General features: G+C 37.8%; 1 protein-coding gene across 1 annotated transcript in view; it reads left to right on the top strand.

Moving 5' to 3' along the window:
- Positions 1 to 11559: 11559 nt before the first annotated feature.
- SPEF2 (sperm flagellar 2) overlaps positions 11560 to 21138 on the top strand; it is a gene marked incomplete at both ends in the record, with an annotated part of 130042 nt that continues 120463 nt past the window's right edge. Inside the window, 2 exons of the mRNA XM_084233900.1 lie at positions 11560 to 11617; positions 19459 to 19561. Of these exons, the coding sequence (XP_084090026.1) occupies positions 11560 to 11617; positions 19459 to 19561 (161 nt within the window). The remainder of the gene's footprint in view (positions 11618 to 19458; positions 19562 to 21138) is intronic.

Below are 21138 nucleotides of genomic sequence, written 5' to 3' on the forward strand. Positions count from 1 at the left end.
CCGGTGCTGCAGAGGCTGTGGGCAGCTTCGCAACCCAGCAGTTCAACCGCTGTGCCACCAGGGAAGCCCACGCAATAATGATTTTTAATGGATTTTTAATAACCAAGCCTGCAATTTTGCTATACCTTCCTATAGATTTTGTATTGAATACAGTTTTATGCTAACATTTATATTGCTAATCAAAATTGATTTATCGATATTAAAGCTCAAATTTACTAGCGTTTAAACCTATACTTTTCAGTACTAGATCTTCAAACTGTTGGCAAATCAAGTACAAAATTAAATTGCCTTCTTTAATGCTTCCCTGAAATTCAAGTTAGTTATAGAAATCATATAGTACAATGTCTACAAAACCACTAAATTATAGTTAAATCAGCAAAAGGAATGTGTTGTATAAAATATGGAATGCTTTATAGGAATACTATTTCTATTATAATTGTATTTTAAGTGCAAGATCCAAACGGGAAAAAAAATCAAAGTTTACCATTCCTTTGTGTGAGCAAATTAACTTCATTTTGGAAATTCCTTACATCTAGAACTTCAAGATCATAGAAGTCTGGATATTATGGACCACAGTGATCTTCTTCCTTCCTTTTCTGTCTCTTTCTCTTTGTCTCTCTGCACTCTTCCATCTTACTCCTCCTTATCCCTTCCCCTCCCTTTTCCTTCCCCCTTTTAAACTCTTCCTCTTCATCCTCTTTTTCTCCTTGGAAAGTTAAGACTTAGAAGTCTAAATTTGATTAAACCCAGAAATGAAACCGGCTCCGTTATCTCTGGGTGCTAAACTGCCAATGAATTTACTTTGGGAGGTTTGGAGCTGTCGCCAAGAAACAGCCAGGGACTGAAAGGGATCCTGCTATTTCATGGAATTCAGGCACAATTTTTCTATTGTTGATGATCACAATGATTACATGACTAATGTTTTGCCAAAAGGAAATCACCCATATCAATTTTTCCATCTTTGGTCTGTCCCTCACTAGCTAGTTCCATAATATGAGTAAGGAGTCTATGAAAAACTCCAGGTCAGTGTTTCAAATTGTGATTGCATGAATTAAAAAAAGTACTAACAGCTTTTTTCTCCAACTGGTTCTTAACCTTTTCCTTTCTAGTCACAGCCTTATTTTTTCTAGCTAACGAAAATTTCATTTATTTTTATTTTGCATGCAGTTAAATGTGTTCAAAATATTTTTTTTTAAAAGACATACAATGAAAACTATTGCTGCCACTCTTTTCTGTCTTCTGTCTTCCCTGTTCTCTTCAAGCTCCTATAGGTAGCTATTTTTATTAGTTTTCGTCAATTCTTCCAGTGTTGTTTCTTTTTCTTTTAAATAGGGGCAATATACTGGTTTGTAGCACTGTATATGATTCAGAAGATCACACCTCTTCAGATGTACGTCACCACACCACACCAAGGCACTGGAAGCCTCCAGCATAGTCCCCCAGCATGGTCTGCTGTGCTCCTCCTGCCTTTGATCTACACTCTCCTATTCCCCCTCTTGTAGTAGCAATTCTACAGTCAGATTTCTACAGCTGGTTTTTGCTTTAGTTTTATCTTAACCTTGTTTTGCCCCTCTATATTCCACATATGGGTGAAACTATCCAGTATTTGTCTTTCTTCTTCTGACTTATTTCACTTAGCATAATTCCCTCCCATTCCATTCATATTGTTGCAAATGGCAAGAGTTCATCCTTTATTTTTACAACTGCATATCATTTCAATGTATGTGGGTACCACATCTTAATCCACTTATCTGTCACTGGGCGCTTACATTGTTTCTATAGTTCAGCTGTTGTAACTAGTGTTGCAATGAACAAAGAGGGTATATGTATATACCTTCAAATTAGTGTTTTTGCATTTTTCATATGTCAGATCTGTTTTTAATCTTTTGAGAAATCTCCATATTATTTTCCATAAGAGCTGGGCCAGTCTACATTTCCCCCAATAGAGACCCTCATCAACACAAGTTGTTTCTGCTCTCTTTTGATATGGACCATTCTCACAGGTATGAGACGGTATCGCATTGTGGCTTTGATTTACAATCCCCTGATAATAATTGATAGTGATAATTTTGTCATGTACCTGTTGGCCATTTTTATGTCCCCTTTGTAGAAGTTTCTCATTAGCACTTCTGCCCACTTTTTATTGTTTTTTTTTTTTGCTTTTGTTTTTGTTGGTTTCATGAGTTCTTTGTAGAAACCGTATATTAGTCTCTTATTAGATATATGGTGTACAAATATTTTTTTCTCATTTGGTATGGTATCTTGTAATATTAATTGTAGTTTCTTTCACTGTACAGAAGATTTTATCTTAATGTAGTCCCATTTCTTTATTTCCTTTCATATTTTTCACTCTTGTATCTGTGACAGCAATGGAGAAAGAGGTATATTACATAATAATCACTGAGTTTTTCTGCCCACTCCTTGCCAGAAAACTCTTTGGTTCCCTTCCCACCCCACACCCAGTGAGTCATTCACGATGTTTCAAAATGGATATTGATTCTGGGAGTCCAAAATATTATATCTTATTCAGAACTTCTTTGATTTTCTCTTGACCCCAGATTTTATCCTGACTTAAAGTTCAATAAATTTTAGAAGGAATTAAAGTCTGTATGTTCTGTCCTTTCTCTTTATGAGTCCCCCACCCATTGGTGGGATAGCTATTTTTTTTCTTTTTTTTAAAGATTTATTTATTTATGCATATAAGAACTGGGGTACAGGTCAGAGGCGTAGGGGGTGAGAGGATTCACCAGAGACAGAGTGGGGAACAGAACAGGTAGATCTACTGACATACACTGCTGAGGGGAGCAGCAGGCAAGACAGGAGAGGTCTACTGTGCCATGTGGGTAGCTCCCTGGCCAGGGATCGAACTCATGCTGCAGTGGCTGTGAACAGCTTCAAAAGTTGTGTCTTAACCCCATGTGCCACCAGGGAGGCCCCACTGTTTTTTTCTTTATACTCAGCTCATCTGCAAGTCCCTTCACCCCATACCTGCTTATCTCTCTTAAATTATTAACAGGTAACTGGTGTAAGTGGAATAGCATATAAGACCTGATACTTTAAATCTCCAATGTTCTTTATGTTAGTAGAGGGCTCCTGATTTCCAAAACCTTTAAAGACTCAAAGAAAAGCAATTTTTGGAGTTAAATGATAGGCATTGGGGTTTTAATTTAATGGATTTCCTATATAAGGGTGGCCTATTATGTTTATAAGTAATAGTGCTTTCAAATACTCATGCATTTACAAGCTTTATAAAAGGAGACACAGTTATTTCCTTTCTTTCTGTTTTTTGCAATATTTTTATTTATTTATTTTTAAGATTTATTTATTTATTTATACAAGCACTGGGTACAGTCAGAAGTGCAGGAGGGTGAGAGAATTCACCAGAGCCAGAGCGGGGAGGAGAGCAGGCAGAAGGACCGAAGTACACTGCTGAGGGGAGCAGCGGGCAGCAGGAGAGGTCTGTGCGCCATGTGAGACCCTCCTCCGGTGGCCGGGGAGCAGCCAGGGATCGAACCGGCACTGCAGAAACTGCTGGCAGCTTTGCAACCCAGCGCTCAACCACTGCGCCACTGGGGAGGCCCTGTTTTTTGCAATATTTTATATACATACATCAATACATTTATGTACTATATATATGTATACATATGCCTGTACTCATATCAAAAGTATAATATGGAAATTGCTAGTAACAAGTATAATATGGCAAATATAGACTTTACTTTGGATCTGACTTCCTAATAGAGAATATTTCTATAACTCAAGTGACAAATTATTTAAATTTATACCCAGTCAACTTGTCTTCATGAATCTTTGTCAGAATAAAAAATTCTACCTTGACTGATGAAGTAAAGGTATTTTCAAAGTAATAGAACTTAATAAACTGTTGCTCATCATATTTTAGCACCCACTATAACCATTAATTTCCTGGTAACTGTTAAAATCTTGTCTTGTTTTTGGAGATGCCCTAAATATCTTTAGTAGGAAATATTTGGTGAGTTGAGCAGAAATTTTGTAGGAAAAAAAGAGATCTATTTTGTAGCTATATCAAATTATTGATTCTTGAACATTGAATTCCACTTTCCAAAAACCAATTACACACAAATAATCAAGTTTCTTGACAAATATAGATGCATTTTCATTAGAGTTTCATCAAAGGTAGACTTTGTAACATCCAATGGTTTAGAATTTGAAGACCAACATACTATTAACTTGGTGAAATATGGTTATGATAGTGAAGTAAAAAAAATATACTGAAATTAACTTCATGCTCCTTTTAAGTGTCTATCTCTTTTAAGCACAATCTGATCTAGTCATCTCAAACCTTTACAGGACATTATAATTTCATCACATGCTCAGATCAGCTATGTAAGAATATGGTATGGAAATTTCTATTATCCAAAGGAAACCCAGGCCTAACTTTAAATTTGACTTCCTGATACAATTTAAAATAGCATTGGCAACCTTATACTGATTTTCAAATTTGCATTTGGAGTGTTATCAACTGGTAAAATCCACACATTTGGAAACACTATCTCCCAGAGCACGCTTTCCCTTCATTCTCTCTGAGTGAGAGAGAGTCAGCATTTTGATTTCACAAACCATTCCACAGAAATTTAGTCTGATGATATTGCTCTCACAGCTCAGAGAAACTCCCCTCACCCCCAACAAAAAGGAAAAATACATAACACGACAAAACAAAACATAATCAAAAGGAGTATAACAGCTAGTGACACCATAGTTCATGAAGTACGTGTATTGCTGAGATGCTGCTAACAGGCCATATTCCTTTACTGCTAATCCCATATTCCCTATAAAGGGATTTTATTGTAATGGATAAAAATATAGTTCAGAAACATTTATTTAATTAGCTAAAAATAAAATGTGAAACAGTAATTGTTGATGACATTTGAAAAGGTACCAATAAAACATAAAAAATGTGAAAATGAAGTTTAAAACATCAAGGAAAGATTAACTGAGCAGACCCTAATGCATCATGACAAGATAGATTCATAACAGGAAGGAAAAAAAGTAAATTTTCTTATATGATTTTGTTAAATCATCAAAGTCAACATCTTTCATTTTAGTATGAGTATTACAAATAGGATTATTCTTGATCAATTAACTTTTTAATTTTATGAGGTATCCCTGTTTAACTTTATAATACTCTGTGTTGAAGTCTTGTTTGTTGGAAATTATATCAGTACTGGAGCATCCTTATGAGTGAAATCTACAGGATGTTTTTCCATAATCTCACTTTTAACTCATATTTATATTTAAAGTATATTTATATTTAAAGTATATCTCTTTTAATTAATATACAGTTAGGTCTTGCTTTTTGAACAATCCAATTTGATCCCAAGTTAATTTCTAGAATTTTTCTCATTGCTGCTTCTTACTCAGTTTCTTACCCCACAACTTCTAGTTGCTTCTTAAACTGCAATTGCAATCTCTGTTTCTTCTGCCTGGTGAGACATCTGCCCACTGTTAACTGTCTACTTCTTTAAGCTATAGTCAGGAAAATTCCCCTGAAAGAAATGTGGGCTGAATGTGCGCTCTAATATGCCTTGCCCTGAAAGTTGCTTTACAATGTTTTTCTAGTTTTATAATTGATTATAGTGGAATGGAGAGTGTGATACCCCTTGTTCCATTATAGCCATAACTAGAAGCAGAACATGGGGAGAAGCAGTTCCCATGTTCACATGTTTCTTTGAGATCATCATTACTCAAGAACAGAGGGGTGGAAGCCAATTCAAGACACAAAAGAATAACAGGTTATGCAATAGGCACTAAACTGAGTAGTACATATTAAAAATCCTGTTGGCATTCACTGATTTCAGGTGACACATTTATTAATGACCATTTTGACCATTCTGACTTAAGTGAAAATTTGTTTAATGTTCTGGGTGCAAAAAAATGAAAAGTAATCTAAATATTCATATACCCAAGCTTCTGCTGGTGCATCTTGGGCTAGTGGAGTTGATTGGGAAAGACTGTCAATGAGGGCTTTCCAGGATAATCTCAGGAAAAAGAAATCTGACTTGAATTAAAGAGTAAGCTTTGGTACAATGGGTCAGAAAGAATAGTCAGGAATTTGCATGGTATATTCTTAATCATGATTGAATGAGTAGAATTAGAGATTCACTGAGGAGAATTAAAATGAGATGATAGACAAAAAGTCTGACATAAACTTTTAATAGGAAATGAGGAAGTACTGCAGTTTTAAAAGGATTGGGAACTAGCATGATAAAGGATGATTTTTCTTCCAGAATTATTCAGAAATATGTTAGATTATTGTATACAGCTGGAACATTGGAAGTATAAGAAAGATTCCATCAAGGGTAGAAGTATAGAGGATAATAATGACTTTCAGGAGTTACTCACTTCATCAAAGCCCCATTCTGTGGAAAAGATATTTTTTAGAGAGAAAGTACAGTGGAGTGAATTGTTACACACCCAAGGAGATCAGTTTGTCATAGAGCAGAGTCTGTGGGAAGAGAGAAGGATGTGAATGATTTGTTTACAGCGCACAAAACATAGAGGACTTGCTGGTAATGTGAATCTTTTTTCTGGGGGAGGAACAAGTAAGACATGAACTTAGGGCTCTAAATATCAGATCCTAAAGTGTGGTTTGGCTTCTCTGAGAACTTCTGATGGGAAAATAAAAAAAAACAAGGCAAGAATTCTGATAAATGAACTTTGTCTTACTTGTCTCAGTTATAAAACATATGACTCACTTTTACTTTTATGGCATCAAGTTTTTTGTTTTATTTTGCTTTGCTTTTAATTTGATTTTGTTTCAAATCGGATTACCCTCTAAGATCAGAAATTTTAATGTGTCCCTGAGAAAGACAATCCATATAAAAGACAAATCACATGGGCTTGGGATATAAGACACACAAAATAGAGGGTCATGTCTGTTTTAATTTAAAAGACTTCAAGAATTTTGAAACAGAATTATACATTCATAGAGTTGCTGTTGTTGGCCATAAATAACAAGAGCTAAATTATTGCCTCTTCTGAGAGACTAAATCAACATTTATTTGAAAAAGTATTGAGAAAGATACTACAAGAAGATTGCAAAACTGAGTTGCTGGCCAAACTGTGGGTAGTTGGTAAGAGTTAAAGGGTGAGAAGTAAGGAAAATAAAGGAAAGCACTTATTTTGAGCTTTCAGAAGGGACAAGGGGTTGGAAAGTCAAGGGAGGTTCTGGAAGGTGCTTACTGGCAGCATTGGCTGATAGAAACTTTTTTTGAAGAGGAAGAATGTAGAGATGGGAAATGGCACATGGTGAATAAATGTGAGGAAGTTGTGCAAAGGGAATTCATGCAAAGCACAAATTGTGTAGGTTGGGTTGAAGCTGAATTGTAAAGGACATTCAATGCTCTTTTCATTTTATTTTATTTTCTTCTATTCTACACTGTTTCATCTATAAATAATTCTGGCATGTCCCACAAGAGGAATTACATATTCTAACAGGTTAAGTCCCACCATGTGTAAACACTGCTCGAATGAAGTCCATGAAATTGTCTGTATTGAGTGATAGAGAAGGACTTTAGGGATATAAACTCAACTTTTTGCACAGGATGAGGAGAGAGGAAGACCCTCTCTGGCTTGAGTGGTTATTGTGGACATAGGGGGAAACATTTGTTGAATGAATGAGTATAAAGTGAGAAGGCCATTGCAAAACATGATGCGGAAAGAGAATGAGAAAATAATCTAAGGTGACAAGGGGCAATGAAGAAAGGCACACAAGATCAATGTGAAACACTAAGTATTTTTTTTTAAATCTATGTGCTTGTATTTATGTATGATTAGATACTGAATTAATCATAACTAAAATCAAAGCAGCCTTATGGAATAATTTCTGAAAAGCTTTTTGAAATACTATAAGCAAATCTAAGCTACTGAAAACTGAACCAACCGTATTGCAATGGGGAAATTCAAATAATCCTTAAGAGAAAGAAACATTCATTTGGTGTCTACTATAAACCAGGCTATCGTATGTGCAATTTCTTCTTTAATCCTTACAACTCTGTGAAACAAGTGTTGGTGCCCTGAGTCTATAGATAAGGAAACTGAGACTCGGTAAGGTTAAGTACTTTTTCCAGAGTCAAAAAGCTACTCAAGTCAAAAGCAAATCCAGACTGATGTGTGTCTGGTTCCAAAGATGGGACATTGTTTCTAGCGTAAAACTAGTTTATGAAAAAAATCTTACAATTATTTTTTTAAAAGAATAAGGCATATTTCACTTCAGTATACAGCAAGACTTTTCAAACCAACCTGTGGTCTCCAAATAACTATTATTCACCCTTGGCTATTTACAGAAGAGTGATAAAGATTTATAATTAAATGACAAGTAATGCTTTAATAAAGAAATCTTTTGTTTAGTTTTAAAATTGCTATGGTAGTTACAATGGAGTGCAGAAATCAAATAATCTAAAGTACTTTAATTTAAAAGGCCATAAGGACCCTATCTCTGGGAGAGATAGGAAACTATTTTGAAAAGCATCTCCTTTCTTAAATAATTCTACCTGAGGGAAAAACCAACTCACATATTAATGCAAAATACCAAAAAGGCTATAAAAGAACCTTATCCAGACCTGGGATTTCAAAGGGAAGGTAATGGATTTAATGTTAGATTTAGAATAATAAATAAATTAGCAATTTCAAGGAAAAGGCATAGTAAAAAGTATACATTTCAGCGTGCAAGTTTATAATTTTAAAATATTTTTAATATTAATATTTGAATGACAGGTCATTTTCAAGTGATATGCTTTGCAAACTGGAAAAAATGTTCTTTTGTCAAATAAAGGACTTTGCCTTTCATATTTTGCAAAGTGTCTATTTTCATTTATCTAAATCCTGTATATAAACTTCTTTTCCAAAATACCATATTCATAGACTATGTTGTTTGGACAAGAGTTCCAAACCCTATAAATAACCATTGAAATAAACTACAAACCAGCAGTCCCAAAGAGTATTTCACTTTGATGTGGCAATGACAGCCCAATTCTCTAATGATTGATAGACCCCAACTGTCTTCTGTCCAGCAGGGGCGTTAGGTAACTCATCATCTATACTCTACCCTTCCCCAAAAGCATCTTCTTGGCAATTTGGAAAACACTGGGCGTCTACCCCTCAGGTTCTACAGATTGAAACCACAGCTTATAATCACTTATTGAATGTAATCACCAATTTAAATGTTCTACCAGGACAGCAGAAAGTAATAACAGTAATAGCCTGCCTACAAGTAAAAAGAATTATACTTTGGTGTAGCTAGCTCTTTGGGGTGGGGAGAGTTTCTTATAATTGTGAGCTATATCTTATTATACATATAAGATAATATGCTGCCTGCAGCTATGTGTGAATATACTGTAAAGTGTTCTGGGAACACCCCTCTCCCTAGTCTAGCAGGTAGGAGAACAAAGTCGTTTGCATAAATTTGAAGAGAAGCAACTAATGCAAAAATCTGCTACCCGCAGGTAAACTAGGCTTTCAATCTCTACTAATGACCAAGGAGCTAGATTAAAAAATATTTAAAATGGGTCTCCAGCTTTTGCATCTCCACAATGCATCATTCAAAAAGGAAAAGAGTAAGCCTCAACATTGTTTTCCTCTGTACCTATAGCCTCAACAGATCTTTAGATCAAAATAACTGAGCCAGAAGCACCTCGGTCAAGAATAATCACATTTTTGGGCCTCCCTGGTGGTGCAGGTGGTTGAGCGCAACGCTGTGAAGCTGTCCGCAGCCTCTGCAGTGCCGGTTCAATCCCCGCCTGCCGTGGAGCAACTCACAAGGTGCAGCAGATCTCTCCTGTCTCGACCGCTGCTCTCCTCAGCAGTGTATTTCAGTCAATCCGCCTGTTCTGTTCCCCACTCTGTCTCTGGTGAATCCTCTCACACACACCCCACATCTGGCCTGTACCCTGGTTCTTGTATAAGTAAATAAATCTTAAGAATAATCACATTTTTGATGTTAATGTCTCACTGCTTTTATCCATAAAAACTAAATTGAAACTTGTGATTATTGGAGTAGTTTTCACTGTAAAATCTGTTGAACTGCTTCCTTGCAATCCTTTCTTTGATTATCTAATTAACTTTGTCATTGAACCAGGTTACACATGAATAAGCATTTTTTCCCATCATTCCATCTACACATTTAAACATTATTAAAGGAAAATTTTTCTGAATCTTAATAAAGGCAGTAAGGTAGCCATTATTTAGGGATCACCACAATCGGGCTTTGAGTGAAAGAAAGAGGATGGCGAATCTCTGAACACAAGGAAAAGGCGGGGTGAAGGTTACAGTCAATGAATAAGGTGTGGGGTCAATGCATGGAAAATTAATGAGCAGAAACATCAGAGTTAAGGGGGATTCTGGCTAAAAAGACCCAGACTGAATTCCTGCTGGAGGCAGGCCAAGGAAACCGGTTATTAGCTGTCCGAGGTGGGAGCAAAGGAATTTGATGAGATGTGGAGGATGGAGGATTTTTGCTAAACTGACTTAATAGTGTTCTTGCTAATGCTGGACTAAGGGGACCAAGGATGGGATCTCCAGAGGGAACAGATCTCAGGTAAGACAGATTCTGGTTTGGTCAATGTGAGTCTTTGTCAAAAAAAAAAAAAAATAGAATAATTCATGGACTAATTAAAATGGAGGAAAACTGACTAGAAAAGCAGTTCACTCAATTTTCACATGTCAAAACAATATAGAGATATGGGGCTTCCCTGGTGGCACAAGGGGTTAAACACCACACTATGAAACAATCCGCAGCCTCTGCAGCACAAGTTTGATCCCCAGCCCGCCAGGGAGCTACCCACATGGCGAGGCAGACCCCTCCAGTCTCTCCCGCTGCTCCCCTCAGCAGTGTATTTCAGTAGATCTGCCTGTTCTGTTCCACTCTATCTCTGGTGGATCCTCTCACCATCCCCGCCTTGCATCTCTGGCCTGTGCCCCAGCTCTTGTATGCATAAATAAATAAATCTTTAAAAAATATATAGAGATATGAAGTATCCTAATTGTTAGTTCCTCCTGCACCACCAACAAAAATTAAATTATGGAATGCTTGCTGTGTCTGGGATTAAAATATAAATAAGACACACTGCGTCCATGCCAAGGTGGTCCACACAATACAGCAATTAAACCGGGGAATTTGCAAACTAACAAGACCGCTACCATTAGAACAAGAACTTGGATAAATTTCCTTAAAGTACAATCTGGAAGAAAGAAAAAAAACTGCTCCCAAACCAGGTTTTCTCTTTCTCACTGTTCGGGCAAGCTCCCCTGCACAGCGCAGGGCTTCCCGGCCACACCTGCTCCCGCCCAGCTCCTGGGCCCCGCGGCCCTCGGCGCGCACGGCCGGTCCTCCCCGCCAGCAGGGGGCGCGCCACGGTTTTCAGTGCTGGGCGGCGGGGCTCGAGCGCCTGTCTTGTCCGCGCCTTTCGCCTACCTCGGCCCTAGATACGCTTCCTAGCAACGGGTTGTCCTTGGCAACAGGGGGACGCGGGACGAGGGCTTAGTTTCCCGCGCGTTCCTAACACCTGCTCGCGAGGCCGAATCATGTCGGAGATCCTGTGCCAGTGGCTCAACCAGGAGGTGAAGGTGTCCCAGACCGTGAGTGAGTGACGAGGCCGGGGCGAGAGGGGCCGTACCCCCAAAAAAGCAAGCTGATGAGAGGTGGCGGGAAGCCGGCTGTGCTGGGGCGGGGTGTCTGCCTGGCCAGGCAGCGCCCCTAGGCGAGGAGCCGGGCACCTTCATCTCCCAGGCCCACCCCACGCCCCCCACTCTCCAACTCACCCCCCGCTCAGTGGGGCGTCGCCCAACCCAGCTTTAAAGCTCCAGAGTTTCCCATCTTCTCCTTGGGCCCAACCCCGCAGAGTTTCTGACCTAATGTGTGGTTCTAAGCAATGAGGGGGGTTAGGGAGGACTCCCCAGCTCCTACGGAAAGAGGAGTTTGCTGGACTTGGTAGTTTGGTGCTGATAATGCCTCTCACTCCTCCATCCTTAAGCGCTATGCGCTGGCAAACCAGTGGGGTATGCAGCCCTGGACAAATTACAGATCCCCCCTCTGAGTGTGTTTCCACCGGTATAAAACAGATGCGGTCAGTCATACTTCCCCTCCCTAACTCCTAGAAAGAGAGGGGGTGTGAAATGAGTTGACACAAACTATGTTAACATGCAAATTTTAGCAGTTTAAGATAAACATTTACAAACTTCAGCTACTTCTGATCACTGTTCACTTTTGCCCAAAGGTGGACCTTACTTAGTCACTAGCCTGATTTTATCTCACCCATGAAGTTGCCACCCATAGTTTATTAAATCTTACAACTGCAGTGGAATTTTTTACAGGCAGGCAACTTCTTTGACAGCCAAGCTATTCCAGCACAGGACTCCTCAACTTCATTCTGTTGTTTCCTGAACAGCAGTTATATTTTTATTTTTTCAGCTGCTATGGTTGTTGCTCAAGGCAAGAGGTTTGCAGCCCAGTCATTTCAGTCTGTTTTCTCAGAAGCAGACTTGCAAAATGGCGACTTCTACAAAGGGGGGCCATGGTGCCAATGTAACATTCTGTGACCCAGAAAATTTGCTACATCAGTAGTGTTTCTGTAATGACAAAATGTCAATTATCAGTATCATTATCTTTAACACTGGAGCATCTCCTGTTGCATTTCTTGAGGCTCAATCCCCACACATTTTTTGCCAAACCACCACCCACATACTCCCTGGAAACTGCAATCAGTTCTCAGCCAGGATTCTATGATGGTTCTATTGTGTCTCTGACAGTGCCCAATAATTAGGATGCTGACCTCAGAACAATGTCTAGTATTTTTCTTTTCTTTTTCCTCTCTGGCCACCAGAGTCAAAACACATTATCACTCCCTAAAGCTATACTGTTCCAAAGAAAAGCAGTTACAGATTGTTGAGTTTAATTTTGTTCATTTATTTGATTTGTGAAAACCACACCATTTGCTTAAGTTCCCAGAACTCTCTTGCATATTGAAACACTTTTGAAAAAAGTAAATAAAATTAATAAGAAACATAAAAACAGTAGTATGTCGGGTTGGGGAGTTTGGGGGAATTGTAATTGGTTTGGGGAATTTTTGGTTTTGAGATGAGGAAGAAGAATTATTTCACTTTATGAAGATTAAAAGGCTGGCGACTTTTTAAGTAAGAATTTTAACAAGACAAACCAATTGGAAAATTCCCGATGTCTTTCCCTGCAGTGTAAATCTGGAAGCTGTTAGCAGGGACAGCTGCAGTGTTCTGTATCCCACTCACTAGCAATACATATTCATTGCTTGATCCTAATTGCTAAGAGGAATCTAAAGAGAGAAACAGTTCCCAGGTAACCACGCTCCTTACTATAAAACTTTTGAGACTGTAGAGAACTTTGTTTGCAAACAAATGAGATAGAATCTTTGCACCTCAGGAACCATACTGCTGCTTGTTGATTCCCATATTTTGATCAATTGTTTTGGTGTACAATGGAAGGTTCTGAATGGCTTTTATAGATATCATGGAAGGATCAGAAGAAGGTACAACCACTGGCAAGTTCTGGATGAGGGTCCCATTAAGAACAAGAATTTGGAGGCCAGACTGCTTGGCCTTTTATGTACCACTTACTAGCTAGTGAGTTTGGGCCTGTTATTTGCCTGCATTTGATGCTACTTAAAATAATAGTAATAACAATACCTCATAGAGTTGTGTTGAGATTAAATGAGATAGTACATGTAAAAGTTATGGCATAAAAAAATAAATAAAAGTTATGGCATATAAAATTATGTTGTAATTCGGAGGGCATATCCTTGTCACAGCATATGTGACAAGATGGTGAAGATGGGTAAGGTGAATTTCTTAGTGCTTGTTTAGAAGTGGTGCAGTCCACATGTTGTTTCCTGGGACAAAGAAAACAGCATGAGAAGGACAAGAGAGTGCATGAGACTGAATAATGATTCAGTCATTGGAGAGACAGTTAAATCTGATTGATTTCTGGATAATTCTGAAAGGCAGGAGTCGATTTGGGTAAAACATATTATATTGAATTTTGTGTTGCCTGGGCTACCCTGACTATCTGAGTTAAAGAAAATGAATTCCAATGATGCTCAGGGAGAACAGTCTCTCCGCACTTAACAAGGTTCCTGTGCATCTCCAGAGACTTGATTAGTTGCAACATATGAAAATTCAAATCTATGTTACTAGAGCTAAGTATCTTCAGTGCATTAAATTTAACTAGATTATTTCTCCATGAAAATGGTATTAAGATGTTAATGAAATGTCTTAGACTATAATAAGTTCCTCCACAAAAAATCACATCTGAAACTCAGTTATTATTATAATGAAAAATAAGCACTGTGGAGTAATGCTTCTGAAATATTTGCTGTAAAATTCTTTAAGAATTCTGTTATTTTCAAGAGTAAGCAATGTGTCTGTTTTATAAAACTTTCATGAGTTCACCGTAAGAGGAAACTAACATCAGAATGTCATAGCTGAACATTGTCTATAAGTAAATCAGAAGCCCTTTATTCCTGTGCTGCACAGATCAGATCTTTTGGGTTGGATAACAGTCCATATTCTGGATTTTGGGTGTGGCTACATTGAATATTGAATATTGTGAGGACATTTTATGTATATTTTAATTGTATCGGTAATCTTAAACATTGTTATCAATAGTAACAGAGGTACAATAAAAAGAAAGCTGGGTCTGGGAAAGTTAATTGTACCTAAGTCTTGATTTCATGGTATACAAAATAGAAATGATAATCTTCAGGTTCCAGTTTTATACCCTGAGAAGTAAGAACAATTATTGCCATATATCTGGGGAGGCATCAAATGGATTTGCAAAGAGAAAACATCTATCACAGTCACTAACATCTGTACCAGGATCTAGATACTCAACTTTTTTTCTGTCTCTCACTTTATAGTAGTGCTTAGTATTGTGCTTGTCACACAATGGACACTTAGCAAATAAATTTTTATTTTACAAGAGTATATAATTGAGGCAAAAATAGAGTACTGTTTCAGGCTGAACCTTATGGATTTGTTCATCCCAAGAAGGTGACCCTGGGCACTTTGATCCTTGAAAACATTTTCAGGAGCTCTATTTCATTACACTAGGCAAGTTCTTAGCGGCTGTTTCATACTGACTGAATTTGCATTTTGTTGATTTTATAAGTCAGGGTACCAGTTTATGAGGAAAAGGATAGCACTGCCCATTGAACATGGTATTCCAGCTTGGTAGGATGGTGCATGCAGGACAAGACCAAATTTATAGATCAAGAGGCTCGCTGACAATCAGAAACCAGATATTACCAAAATGACCTCTCAAATTGAGCTAATATGTGATGTGTTTTACTTTTCTGCTCTAGAGATATTTTATCTAGATATATTGGGGATGGGTTAGATTTGATTACATGAGAGAATTGAATTTCCTCCTCTTCTCCCTGTATGTGGGGATACATGCTATTCTATTTTCCAGCATGACTACTACTCTAAAAACTTATGAAATTACAATATTTGTGTATTATTTCATTGTAGCATATCTTTTTTGCTACATATGGAAAAGGATTAATGTATCCCGAGATTATAGTTTCCATGAGGTGTAAAAAGTTTGACTAGATAAATTGTTGAGAATTTTAAGAGATATTCTGTGGTCTTTGTTAATTTTTTTAAATAAGTGTGTTTCTGTAAGTTTATCCTTTTATATTAAATTTTAGTAATTTTGTTGTAAAGAGTGTTGTTTTTACTGTTTGTCCCAGATTTTGGAGGCATGCTTTATTTGAGTTCCCTTCTGCACTAACTATACTTTGTTGATTAGAGCTCATGTACAGACTTTTGCAGAATGGTCATATGTTATTTTGAGAGATTACAGATATCAAAATATCCTATTGAATATCTAGCTATTACAGTAACTTATAAGGTATTACGGTAACCTTTTATTGGTTTGCAACCTTAGGGTGTCTGAGAGTCATATAACTTTAGATATGAAAAAGAATCTTAGATGTCATTTAATTCTCTTGCATATGAGGTCTTTAAATCAAATATGTTTAGAAATTTGCTTAGGGTTATAAAGCTAGGTAGTGGCAAGTTAGCAGTAAATTCTGTGTCTGCTGACTCTTTGTTTATTCCTATTTTAACTGGGTATCATTAAATCACACATATTTTCATACATCAGTCCTCAGGATAGTCAGGAAATTTATTACTTCTCATGTAACACAACAAATTTTTATATTTCCTGGCTAGCTCATCAGTATTTTCCTTGATTAAAATTTTGCTTCCATTGACTAAAAATTGAAATAACAAATCTAGTAACAAAAGGCTGTTGTGTAAATCAATGTCAAATTTTTAAGATATAAAATCACAAAAGAATGACACTCCATATTTTAACCATGAAAGATTATAATATAGCAACTGAGATTTTGTTTCAGACAGTAAATCGTGGGAAAATGATCAAGTCTTCAAAGGAGAAAATTGAAAAAGTCAATCAGTCTTAGGGTATGCCTGTGTCTGAACCAAGTTGGGTTTGTTCAGTTGCGCTATTCAGGGACAAACAGCACAGGTGACAGTGGACATCTCAGTATGGAGGGTATAGAAAGGACTTCGAGCACTTGGACTTGTGTAAGGTGTTTTGGAGGAGAGTTCAAGGAAGCTGTGCTTTGCTCTGAATTGGGATCCTGTCAAGGAGCATAGGCAATACTATAGCTGAGCTATAATCTTAATGAAGCTCATCTAGGAAGTGAGCCACATTTGGAAAAAAGCAATCACTCACACTAGCCAGAATCGAGGGACATTTGGTCATTTTTATTTTGAGCACCTTTGTTTTTATGTGAGTACAGACATGATGACAGGGGGATTTTGTTTTTGTCTGGATCGTGAAGGTCACAGACTGGCCTCGTCAGATGCTGGTGTGCTGTGAAATAGACTATATTCAGCAGAAACCTGTCAAGGCTAAGTGGAGTGTGGGGCCGTCTCCCAGGAACACCAAGGCCTGGTGGGGCCAGGTCAGTTCCCAGCCAATTTGCTTGATTTTTAAAATATGATTGATAATGCAAGCTCTGGATCTTGATTGTTCTAGTGAAGGAAGGGCTGAGACTACTCTTGTATGATGCCAGATGGCCCTTGCTAAGGAACAGATGGCATTTAGGGTAAGAGCAATCTCAGTCCCTCTCATGTTGTAGTATCACAAGGCCCTATGACTGTTGTCATGTTAGAGTCAGAACCATCTGGTGCCTTGGTTAGAAAGCACAGGCTTAACATGCGTTGCATGGGTAAAGACAGGCCGACAGCAGAGCTGGCTGGTTGCAGAGCTAGCATATGCCCCAAATTCCAGATTCTCCCAGCCAAAGCCCCAGGAGGGGGTTAGTATCTGTTCTCTTGTCAAGAGTTATATTGATGTTTCAAATTAAGACACAGCTTTGGAGGGAAGATATAGCTGAGGAAGAAGTGTATCGACCCATCAACATGAAAGCAGGTATCATGTTTCTATAGTGATTTTAAAAATAGTTTTAAAATAATGATAAAACCAGTCTGCTTTAGGCAAAACTTGATAAAATTTACACAAATAGGTGCCAGACTCTAGACTTTAAGAATGAACACAGAATTTTTCTTTCACATAAACTATAACCAAACACACATTTAGATGACTGGCAATTTTTGTTTGGGGGAGCTTGCAAAGTTTCACTTCTTGTTGGCAAAGTGCTTCATAGACAAAATGAAAGGTCATATAACCTTGGTCAATAGATTCTCATCCTGGGCAGTTCAGGAGTTCACCCTGAGTGAACTGAGTCAATGGGAATAGTTGACATATTTTAAAACTATTACTATATTGATTTAATATAAAATATTTTGAGGCTAAAATGTTTTGAGAATAAATATTTGAAAAGCCTTGGATAAAAGGTCCAAAGCCTAGTGGACTGATATCAGATATGCAAAATAATCTTATTTTTATGATGGTGTGTAGACTTCTGGGTGAAGTCTGTACAATGATCTTTATGGAGTAACTGACCTCACCTCCCTGCAGCCACACACCAAGGGTCAGTTCTACGAATCATGAAGTGTGATTTCTCCATACTCAGTTTAGTTCCTTTATTATTAGTCAAATAAATAAAAGAGGGCCATTTGATACACACAAATGTGTGATACTGCTGTGCTATACAGTATCGAGTCTTTTGGCTGCTACTGCTTAATGAAACATGTTGAAGATTTCTATGGGATTTTAAATTATTTGAAAGATGATGATTTTGTCCTATAATGATATTATTTATTTATTTATTTTAAAGATTTATTTATTTATTTATACAAGTACTGGGTACAGTCAGAAGCGGGGGAGGGTGAGAGAATTCACCAGAGCCAGAGAGGGGAGCAGAGCAGGCAGAAGGACCAAAGTACACTGCTGAGGAGAGCAGCGGGTGGCAGGAGAGGTGGCCGGGGAGCAGCCGGGGATCGAACCGGCGCATAGAGGCCGCGGGCAGCTTCGCAACCCAGCCCTCAACCACTGCGCCACCAGGGAGGCCCGATATTATTTATTTTATACATCATCCTTGAATACCATCCTTCACTTCATAAGAAAAATATAAATGACCCTAAACTAAGGACATTTTGAAAGAAAGCAAATTCTACTCAACATTTAAATATTTTTCTCTGCATTTATCAATATGTACATTCTGTGTGCCAGACACAGCATCAAGAAATTCTCATACCTTATGTCTAATTTTCAAAACAACACTCCCCAGGGTATACAGAGATATGGTTATCTCTGTTTTAGAGATGAAGAGACAGAAACTCAGAGAGGGTAAGCATCTTGCCCAAGGTTGCACAGCTACCAAGGGAGACAGTCAAGACTCTGATGCAATTATCTGTGACTCCATGGCCTGATTTCCTCTGGGATGTCTTGGGACAACTGGACCAGAGTAACCCCCATCCCACAAGCACCCAAGAAAACTTGATTATGTTCCGTAGACTTTATTTATTGTCATCAGATGACTTTTGTAAAATTTCCATTACAAAATTTAAAATTAAGTCTTATAGTTTAAAAAAATTAGATGGAACATCACTTGGTTGCACTATGCTCTAATTATTGGCAAGTTGTATTGATAAGTAAGGTCTTACTTTGTAAGATCTCTTAAAGGTTTGTTTTGTTTTGAGATCTAAGGATATTTATAAGTTTTCATTGGTTGTGTTTTGTTTCATATAATCAGAAATTGTCTTTTCTTTCAAAATTTCATACATTATCAAGTACTGAGTTTATTTGGGGAACTTTTCAAAAAGTCTACTGTTTAGCTTCAGTCTTTTCATTTAGTTAAAAAAGGATATTAAAAAAAAGATATTTCTAAAAGGACTTTCATGGCATTGTGAGTTCAACTTAAACTATGGACTTTTTCTTTAAGTCTATATTATCAAAAACAGATGAGCTATATGTGCAAAACTATATTTACTTTTTTGTCTTTGTGCTTTGAAATTCAGGTCCCAAGTCATTTGCAAAGGCATTTTCTAGTGGCTATCTCATTGGAGAAGTTCTGCACAAGTTTGAACTTCAAGATGATTTTTCAGAATTTTCGGAAAGCAGGTTGGTGAGATTACTCTTTCCTTTAAAACAGGTCTTTTGGCATTGCAACTGTTTACCCTCCAAAGTTGACCTTAAAGAATCATCAGTCACAAGATCCTTCCAAACCTTAACCAGCCAAGCAGACCATTGATATGGAAATTGTTGCTTCCTCAAAAATTCATGTTCATTGTCCCAGGAGTCAGAGAGAAAGTTGCAGGGGTCCAGGAGGACCTCATCTCTTGGGGGTGGGGGGGTCCATTTTAATATCTTCTGTATTCCTGCAATCTTAAACCAGATTACTCCTGGTTTTTGATTATTTTGTTAGGTGGTTTTGCTTTCTTTTAAGAGGAGAGTAATAGCATATAATGTTCTGACCCATTATATTTATTTTTATGCTTTTAAAAATATGAAATAGAACTTAACTAATAATAAAAGAATCCATTTTTTTGTTTTTAACAGTTATATTGAGATATAATTCACACATCATAGTTCACCATTTTAAAGCATACAATTTAGTGGTTTTAAATATAGTTAATACTTAGTATAATTCCTAATCATCAGCACGACCTAACCACCTAGTGCTTGGTAGCCACTGGTCTGTTTTTCATCTCTGGAAAACAGCTTCATCTACATATGTTTTGTATCATATCAATGGAGTCATACAGTATGTGGCATTTTGTGACTGGCTTCTATTTAGGATAATATTTTCAAGGTTCGTACATGTTGTAGCATCTATCAGTATGCCTTCATTCCTATTTACTCGCTGAATAATTTCAATTGGATATACCACCTTTTGCTTATGGGCTCATCGATAGATAAAAATTGCTTCCACTTTTTGTCTATTATGAATAGTACTGCTATGCACCTTGCGGTTTTGTTTTTTTTAATTGAGGTAACATTGGTTTACAACACTGTGCTCCCCACTTTACTCTCCCTTTTCTCTGACCCCTTTTCATAGCCTCAATTCTCCAGTCAGATTTCTAGGGTTTGAAAATTTTCTATATAAATGTTTTTATTCCTTTTAAGCATATACCTAGGAGTAGAATTGTAACAGGGTGGTCCCCAGGAAAGGGGGAGGTTCCCTGCCCCACCCAAGGGAGGGTGGAGCTGAGCAGGAAGAGGAGAAGAGACTGAGGAAGGAAGCAGGATGGAGCCAGGAGACCTGGAGGAGGCGCATGGAGCCTAGAGACATGTGAAGAAACTGCGCTTGTCTTTTGGTCGTGGACTGGGTGACACAGATGTGGGTGAGACCCGTGGGGAGGTGACCATGGCAGCTTTTATCTTGATGTTGATTTTGCTCTTTTCCTTCTGGGCTTGTCTGATTGTTTCTGAGAAACCAAAAATCACATTTGCGCTTATGGCAGCCAGTGCCATAGGGAAGACCAATTTCCCCATGGGGCTGACTAACCATGGATGGCTCTGTCCTAAATCACATTGGGCGCCAAATCTGTTATAGGACAGGGAGAGGGGCAGCTCAAACCCCGCAAACCTGCCTATTCTAAATGGGTTCTGCCATCCGCCGCATCAACACAAAACATAGGAGACTTTAATGGGAAGGAACTTTAATACAACTAGGAAACAATACAGGAAAGGCAAAG

The sequence above is a fragment of the Talpa europaea genome (genome assembly GCF_964194135.1).
Source record: "Talpa europaea genome assembly, chromosome: 5".
Lineage (NCBI taxonomy): Eukaryota > Metazoa > Chordata > Mammalia > Eulipotyphla > Talpidae > Talpa > Talpa europaea.